Raw genomic sequence first — 8,537 nt, forward strand, 5'->3', positions numbered from 1 at the left:
CACAACCCCACGGAGTCCCCACAATGGTCTCGTGAGGTAGGCAAGTGAAGCCTGATAATCCACATTTTACAGACCAGGAGACCCGCCCGGTGTGTCACGGTTAAGAAGCAGCCAGGAACAAAAGGCAGGTCTTCTGGAGTCCTTCCATCAGGTCACGCTAACCATTGGGCTTCAATCATTGAACATTTAGGCAGAAAAAAGCTCTCACCTGTTCTTCATTCTCCCTTAACAGGAACAAACTATCCTCCTCTAAGTGCTTCGATCCATGGGAACTGCCAGGCTGCTCCCCGTAGAACCTCCTCTAAATATGAGCAGTAAGGAAGTGGCTGCATCTAACTAGAATTTTTATAACAGGCTTGGATGGAGGAAAGGGCTCCCTCCGGGTACAGTTGCCAGGAGGGAGGCTGTGTGCGTTGCTAAAGGACTGGCCATTGCTAAGGATATGGGGGTGACGAGAACGGCAAGGGAGTGGGTTGTGGATGCCCGGGGAACAGCCGTGTTTCAGGATGAAGCCGCTGTTCAAGTTGGGGGAGGAGAGACCCACTCAGGACATGTCAAATCTTGAGGGTGGTGGGCACAGCTGGGAGAAACATGCCTTGCCCAGTGTTTTTGGTCTCCTTGAAATGTCAGCATCCTGATTCAAAACCCCGGCTGTTCCCACCGGCGTTGCGGCTTGGAGCCAGAGATTCCAGTTGTCTTTGTTGCTCTCCAGAATCTCGATGAATTAAAATGATGTTTGATTGAGCCACAGGAATCACTTCTTACAAAATAAATTTATACTTCCCCAAATCATCCCCTCCCTCCCCCCAAATTAGATTTCAAATGGCCGTGTGGCTGGCGGCCACTCAAAACAGTCATCAACCCATCCATCCAGATGGAAACTGCGATGTGGAGAAATTTCACTAGAATGTATGGAGGTTTTGAAAAAAAAAAAAAGACATTCAGATGTCTGTCCCAAGATGATCTTCTTAGAGGGGGAAGAATCCATAAAGCGAGACTGAGGAGCGAAGCCAATCATAGCTTGTCTTCCTGCCAGCCGTGTGCATTTTTCCCAAATTTGTACACTAACCTTCTGTCTACCCGCTCCAAAATTCCTGTTTTGTAGTAGTATCTGACAAGACAAAACCAACCAGAAGGGTAACTGGTGAGAGTCACGCCAGAGGGAAAAAACCAGCCTACCAGTCGGTCAACATTCCCCAAGGGTCAGGGCCTCTCTGATTTGGATTTCATGGCTGGTTTTTTTTACCCTGTTCTTAGCTTCTACAGAAAACTTCCCCAGAACCCTCAGTGACTTCCCTTCGCTCCCAGACATGTTTGTGGCGAGTGTGTTATTGTGTTTGGGTGTCGGTGAGACGGTCTCCATTCAAAGAGATCCCTTCCCGAAGGCCGCCAAGAATGAGAAGAAAGGAGAGTCCTTTTACAACCCCCTAATCTAGCTGCCACCAAGAGAGCCAGAAGCTGGGTACATGAAAATGGCAGGGAAACAAGGTCCTTCACCCCAAGTCCCTCCGCTTAAGGATTATGTAACTGTGCCCAGGGGCTGGGGATGGGGGCCACGTATTAACTTACCTCAAGGCTCGGCTCAGCTTTTCATATGTCATTCTATCATTTTTCTTCCTTTGTCCCCACATCTTGGCCAGGGCTTCTGATTTCACCACCCGAAAAATACCCTGTTCCCGATCCTCCCATTCCAAAATGCCGCAATTCTCTTCGGGAGACAGGAGGAGGTCTCTCACAAATTCCCACAGGTGAGAACTCTGGAGGCCTTTGGGAGAAGGGGGAGGTGACAGTTAGAACCTCAATACTCCAGGGGATCCGCGAGTTTGTTCATCGAGGAGGTTCCTCCAAAGAGCCCATTGATGGCCCATCCATCCGCGCCATCTTGTGCCACGCTCGTCCATTCAATGCTGGCCAATCATTTTTAGTCATATCTGACTCTTTGTGACTCCGTTTGGGATTTTCTTGGTCAAGATACTGCAGTGATTTGCCATTTCCTTCTCCAGCTCATTTTATAGATGAAGAAATTGAGGCAAACAGGGCTAAGTGACTTGCCAGGGTCACAGACAGTTTGCCATTTCCTTCTCCAGCATGTTTTATGAATGGAGAAACTGAGGCAAACAAGGTTAAGTGCCTTGCCCAGGGCTACAGACAGTTTGCCATTTCCTTCTCCAGCATGTTTTATGAATGGAGAAACTGAGGCAAACAAGGTTAAGTGCCTTGTCCAGGGCTACAGTTTGCCATTTCCTTCTCCAGCATGTTTTATGAATGGAGAAACTGAGGCAAACAAGGTTAAGTGCCTTGCCCAGGGTCACAGACAGTTTGCCATTTCCTTTTTCAGCTCATTTTACAGATAAAGAAAATGAGGCAAATAGGATTAAGTGACTTTTCCAGGGTCACAGGGAGTTTGCCATTTCCTTCTCCAGTACATTTTATGAATGAAGAAATGGAGGCAAACAGGGTTAAGTGACTTGCCCAGGGTCACACAGCTAGTAAGTGCCTGAGGCTGGATTTGAACTCACAAAAATGAGTCTTCCTAACTCCAGACCTGGTACACTACCCACTGTGCTACCTAGAGGCCCATGCTTGTCCATGACTCCCCATAAAGTTCAACATCAGGGGGTTGTTCAAAGTGCTAAAGCCTTCCTTGATGTCTTGTGCCACTGCAAAGCTTTTCCAGGCTCAGTTTCCTCATCTGTAAAATGAGCTGGAGAAGGAAATGGCAAACCACTCCAGTATCTTGATCAAGAAAACCCCAAATGGGGCCAATGGAGTCTGAAACAAATGAACAACAACCTAAAGAGAACAACAACCTAAAATATGTACTTCATACATTAATATTAGTTTGCTTTCCAAATAGTAAACTAGTATGATTTGTATTACATTTATATAGGTTCAAATGATGTCCTTTACCCCAAAGTAAAATGTAAGTGTCACGAGAGTAGAGCCCATGCCAATTTTTTATCTTTGTCTTCCCATGGCATTGCATGTTTATGAGGCTTAAAAAATGATCTGTTGAATTAATGAATGCTATTTCTACTAGCTGCTATTTCTTTTTTAAATCCTTGCCTTCCATCTTAGAATCAACACTGTGTATTCCAAAGCAGAAGAGCAATAAGGGCTAGGCAATGGAGTTAAGTGACTTGCCCAGGGTCACCCAGCTAGGAAGTGTCTAAGGTCACATCTGAACCCAAGACTTCCCATCTCTAGGCCTGGCTCTCAATCCATTGAGCCACCTAGCCATCCTCATGAGCTGCTATTTCTGGAAATACTTTGCCTATTTTATCTTTAGATATGGATTCTACAGACATCATTATCTCTATTTTAAAAGTAGGAAAACCAAGACTCAAGAGACGTCTAGGCTTGCTCAAGATCATAAAAGCTAGCAAATACTTGACTTTGAACCTCCATCTCTGGATTCCAAATCCAAGTTTCTTTCCGCCATGTTTTCTTAGACCAAGTTGGAAGGGCCCTCCTAGGCCATCTCGTCCAAACCCATCCAGGTCATCTAGCCTATGTTTGAAGAGCTTCTGTGATGAGGAACTCACTATCTCTCAGGGCAACCCACGTCCCTTTGGGAGAGTCATCCTGGTTACAAAGCTTTTCCTTATACCGAGCCTAAATCGAACCTCGGTGGACATTCCAATTCCTATGAGGCCAGAGGGAAACGCCGAGTACATTGAAGGACATTCATCTTCCTCAAGAAGCTTCCATTTTTAATGCCACTTACTTGATCTGCCATGATTATGGCTTTCCTGGTTTTTGATGCCTCCCACTTTCAAACACGATGAGTCAGGAGCTGAAACAGAAGCCAAGAGGGGAGCGACGTTAGGAAACCTTAGAGCGAGCAAGGGCTTGTGGGAACACTGGGTTCACTCTTCCCCTGTCCAAACAAGATTGCAGCTTGGGAAAAGAAGCAAGGTCAGTCCAGGCCTGTTGGACCCACTGTTGCCAAAGTGCAATGACTCTTGTTTTCAGTGGGTTGGGACCAAGAACCAAGGGCGGGGGAAGTGGAAGAAAGGGCAAAAGAGGAGGCTGTTGGGGGAGGTTGGTTTCTTTTCTTAGAGGTTTGAAGAAGGATCTTTGGAAAACTTTCCTGGGAAGTCCCGGAGAACTTCTGAGGCCGTGTAAACGTTTTTCCACAGTTTAGTGTTGGTCCTTGGTCGTGCCAAGTATTTTGCTAGGTCCTGTGCAGTGGGAGGGTGGGCAACTACAAAGGCCCAAGGTTTGCCTTCAAGAAGCTTAAAGCCTTTGAGGAGACATGAGAGTGTGAGTAGCTTTTCATAATAATAGAGTAGGGCTCAAGGCACCAGGAGTCACCCCCAGTTCCTCAGTCTCTCTTACAGAACCCCCCTTCCTCCAACATATCTAATCTGGGGTCAAGGTCTATCAGTTTTATGTTTGCGACATCCCTCCGATGCGTTCCCTTCTCTCCTGACGTTACCGCCATGCTGGTGTTGGCTGGCCCTCATCACCTCACCCATTGATTATTAAAAGAGCCTATTGGGGCAAGTGCCTACCTCAAAAGCCTCTCCCCACTCCATGCAGCCACTAACGCTCAGGCGCCCAGTCGCCCTCTTTCCTCAGTAATCTGCAGTGACTCCTTTGGCCTCCAAGATCAACACAAAATGCTTTGTTTGGCATTCAGAGCCCTTCTGACCTCTCTGGTCTTCTTATATCTACTCTCTTTGATTCAATGGCCCTGATCTGACTTTTCCATGAACAAGAACCTCCACCTCTCAGCTCTGGGCATCTTCTCTGATTGTGTCCCATGCCTGGAACACTCTCCCTCCTCATCTCATCCTTCGATCTTCTTTGACTTCTCTCAAGTCTCAGTTAAAATCCCACCTCCTCTGGGAAGCCTTCCTCGATTTCTCTTAATTCCAGGGCATTCTTTCTCAGAAATATTTCTTATTTTTTTTTCCTATATAGAGCTTGTTTGTGTATATTTGTCTCCAATCCCTATTAGATTCCCTTGAGGGCAGGACCTAGCTTTTGCCTTTCAATCCCAAGTGCTCCGCATAGTAGGGACACATACTAGCTACTTAATCAATGTATACTAGCAGACTGAAGGTAGACAATTCATTGCCAAATGAATGACAAAGAAATTAGGAGCTAGAGCATGAACTAAGATAGGGGATAGGGATTGGACTCCATATTTTACTGGGATGGGAAATTCCTGATGAGAAAATACTCTTTACCAAAATAGATCAGGGAGAAGGGAAGAGGCAAGTTATTTATCACCTCCTATGTGCCAGAGTGGTGCTGAGTGCTTTACATATATTATCTCATTTGATCTTCATGATCTCCCCGGGGTAAGTGCTGTTATTATTTCCATTTTTACATTTGGGGTAACTGAGGCACATTAGTTAAATCACTCCCTCAGGATCACATATCTAGTAAATGCCTGAGGCTGGATTTGAACTATCTTCCTGACTTTAGACCCAGTCCTCTATTCATTGCCCAGTCACGCAGTGTCACCGGGAGAACTTGAATCCACATCTCCCTGGGTTCAAGGAGGGTTCTCTGTCCACTCTTCCACTCTGTCCCCAACCATGAATTTTCAGGGAGCTCAGTTCAGGCTTTTGAGTATAACCTTGTTCCCTTTCTCTCTTGGAGGGAAGTATTGGAAGGACCAAAGGCTGTATGCACATAGGTGGCTGATGAATTCCTTTTAGTACTGCCTGAGAACTTAAAAGGCTTCTGGTTTCCTAAGCGTAGGTTGTCACTCTAATAACAGAGATCTTGTCTATGCTTGAGAGATAGAAGGTCAGGGGCAGCTAGGTGGCTCAGTGGATAGAGGATGGGACTCAGGAGAACCTGGGTTCAAATGTGGCCTCAGACTCTTTCTAGCAGTGTGACCCTGGGCAAGTCACTTGACCCCATTTGCCTAGTCTTTGTCCTTCTGTCTTAGAGATCTTACTAGGACAGATGGTTAGGATTTATTAAAAAAGAAAAGATAAATGGTTATTACACGGTGAAGCTCTTTCCCTTGAGCCAAGCAACCTGGGGACGAGCTAAGCTTAGTTTGTCCATTTGCCCTTGTAAATACAGTCATTAATACCATGCAGGATATGTGGCAGGTGCCTCCTAATTACCTGCTTAATTAAATTATCTGGGCCTCAGATAACAAAAATACAGGCCACTGATCAGGGGAGTTATGGACTGAATTACTAGTAATAATATTGAACAAACTCATGTTTGTCTATGTTGCTTTATAGTTACAAGCATGAAATCATCAGGAAGAAATGGAGTAAAGGATGCTCTCTCTATACAAATATATCTATATCTATCAGTATCAATATATACACACAGACACATATATGAAAAAGAGCAGCTAGGTGGTGCGGGGGATAGAGCACTGGGCCTGGAATCCAAATTCAGACTCAGATACTTTGGTTGTATGACTTTAGACAAGTCATTTAACTTCTCTTTGCCTCAGTTTCCTCAACTGAAATGGGGATGATAACAACACCTCCCTCCTGGAGGTTTTGTGAGGATCAAATGAGATAATAATTACAAGCAGTTAGTCCTGGATCTGGCAAGTAGTAAGTGCCAGGTGAATGTTAGCTATAATAATAATAATTATTATTATTTTAAACCCTTACCTTCTATCTTAGAATCAATACTAAGCATTGGTTCCAAAACAGAGGAGTGGTAAGAGCTAGGCAATAGAGGTTGAGTGACTTGCCCAGGGTCACACAGCTGGTAGCTATTATTATTATTGTTATAATTTCAAGAGAAAGTAGGGAAGACCTCTTGTAGTAGACCCTTGGTGGAAGATTTAGGTGATGGCAGGTGCCAGGGACAGAGGGAAAGTGCCCAAAGGCTCTTTGTCCTTGGATCCAAAGTCTTCCTATGCCAAGCCAGAGCCAGGCTGCATGGTCGACCTGTCCGCTGTGTGTTCCTTTACTAACAGAGAGAACTAGCTCAGCTATAAAGATAAATCAGGGTGAATCATCAACCTGGGGGCAGACAAGAAAGCTTGCTGAAACACCAGAAGGGAAACAGGCTTTTAAAACTCCAGCCATTTCCATTATTTTCTCAAAGATGAAGACATCGACACGATATGCATACACAGACATAATCACATGCATATGTGTATCTATACACACATATATGCGTGATATGTGGGCATATAGAAAAGAAGGAATAAGTATTACCTACTGTATGCAGGCTCTGTGCTAAGGGCTTTAAAGCATGATCGCCTTTAATCCTTATAAAACTCTGGGAGTGGGTGCTAGTGTTATCCCTGTTTCCATTGAGGAAACTGAGGTAAATAGAGTTTAAGTGACTTTTACCCAGAGCCACACATCTTGGAAGTATCCGAGGCTACATTTGAACTCAGGTTTTCCTGATTCCAGGTCTGGCACTTTCTCTACTGTGCCACCCAGATGCCTCATGTGTGTGAATATGTAAGCACGTGTTTGTATATATATGTACACACATACATGTGTCTAATACAGTTATGTAGGCCTATGTATGTATATATACACGTGCACACACAATGCATGTCAAAAGGATGGAGCTAACAATTATTATGATTATTACAACTTTCTTGTCCATAGTGCTTTGTTTGGCAAAGTGCTGTCTCTCTATCTCTGTCTGTCTCTGTCTCTATCTCTCTGTCTCTGTCTCTTTGTCTCTATCTCTGTCTGTCTCTGCTTCTATCTCTTTGACTCTGTCTCTCTATCTCTGTCTCTATCTCTCTGTCTGTCTCTGTCTCTATCTCTGTCTGTGTCTCTTTGTCTTTGTCTCTGTCTGTCTCTGCTTCTATCTCTTTGTCTCTGTCTCTCTATCTCTGTCTGTCTCTGTCTCTTTGTCTCTGTCTCTGTCTGTCTCTGCTTCTATCTCTTTGACTCTGTCTCTCTATCTCTTTGACTCTGTCTCTCTATCTCTCTGTCTCTGTCTGTCTCTGCTTCTCTTTGTCTCTGTCTCTCTGTCTCTTTCTATGTTAGAAGTGAAGACACCGAGGCACACAGTTTAAGGGATCTGACTGGTGTCCCATAGCTAGTAAGCTGTGAAGCCAGATCTTCCTAATTACTCAGTGCTCAATCACTTGCTTATTTCTAGGCAATGCAAATGCCCTCTTCTCTTGGCCTAAAATCCTCATCTGCTCCAATCAGTCCAGAGTCTCAGGCTCCCCATTGTTCTGATTGCCCTCTCCTAGACACTCTCAATTTTGTCAACATCCTTCCTAAATTAAACACAATACTCCAGAAGGCTAGAGTGTAGTCAGATGACCACCACCCTCGGTCTGGGCCCATTTTCCTTTCTTAATGCAGCCCAAGACCAGGTATGCTCTTTTGGCTACAATGACACACTGTTCACTCATACTGAGCTTGAAGCTCACTAAAACCTCCAGATCTTTTATCACTTGATCTGGACTCTAGGATACGCCTATCCCCCACCATCCCCCTTCTGCCCAAGCAGTATCTTCAACTGGAATCCATTGGTGAAGCCAAACTGTAACTAAAATATGGAGATATATGGCCAGAGATATTTTTCTTCTCTCTCTCTCTCTCTCTCTCTCTCTCTCT

General features: G+C 44.8%; 1 protein-coding gene across 2 annotated transcripts in view; it reads right to left on the minus strand.

The window, feature by feature from the left end:
* Positions 1 to 882: 882 nt before the first annotated feature.
* The window catches only part of ELF5 (E74 like ETS transcription factor 5), a 42,653-nt gene continuing 34,998 nt past the window's right edge, over positions 883 to 8,537 (minus strand). For both annotated transcript variants that reach the window (XM_044680103.1, XM_044680102.1), the window contains 3 exons: positions 3,728 to 3,796; positions 1,570 to 1,765; positions 883 to 1,111 (listed from right to left, as the gene is read on the minus strand). In XM_044680103.1, coding sequence (XP_044536038.1) covers positions 1,015 to 1,111; positions 1,570 to 1,765; positions 3,728 to 3,796 — 362 coding nt within the window. In that variant the 3' untranslated portion in view covers positions 883 to 1,014. The remainder of the gene's footprint in view (positions 1,112 to 1,569; positions 1,766 to 3,727; positions 3,797 to 8,537) is intronic.

This window comes from Gracilinanus agilis, chromosome 6 (assembly GCF_016433145.1).
Source record: "Gracilinanus agilis isolate LMUSP501 chromosome 6, AgileGrace, whole genome shotgun sequence".
NCBI lineage: Eukaryota > Metazoa > Chordata > Mammalia > Didelphimorphia > Didelphidae > Gracilinanus > Gracilinanus agilis.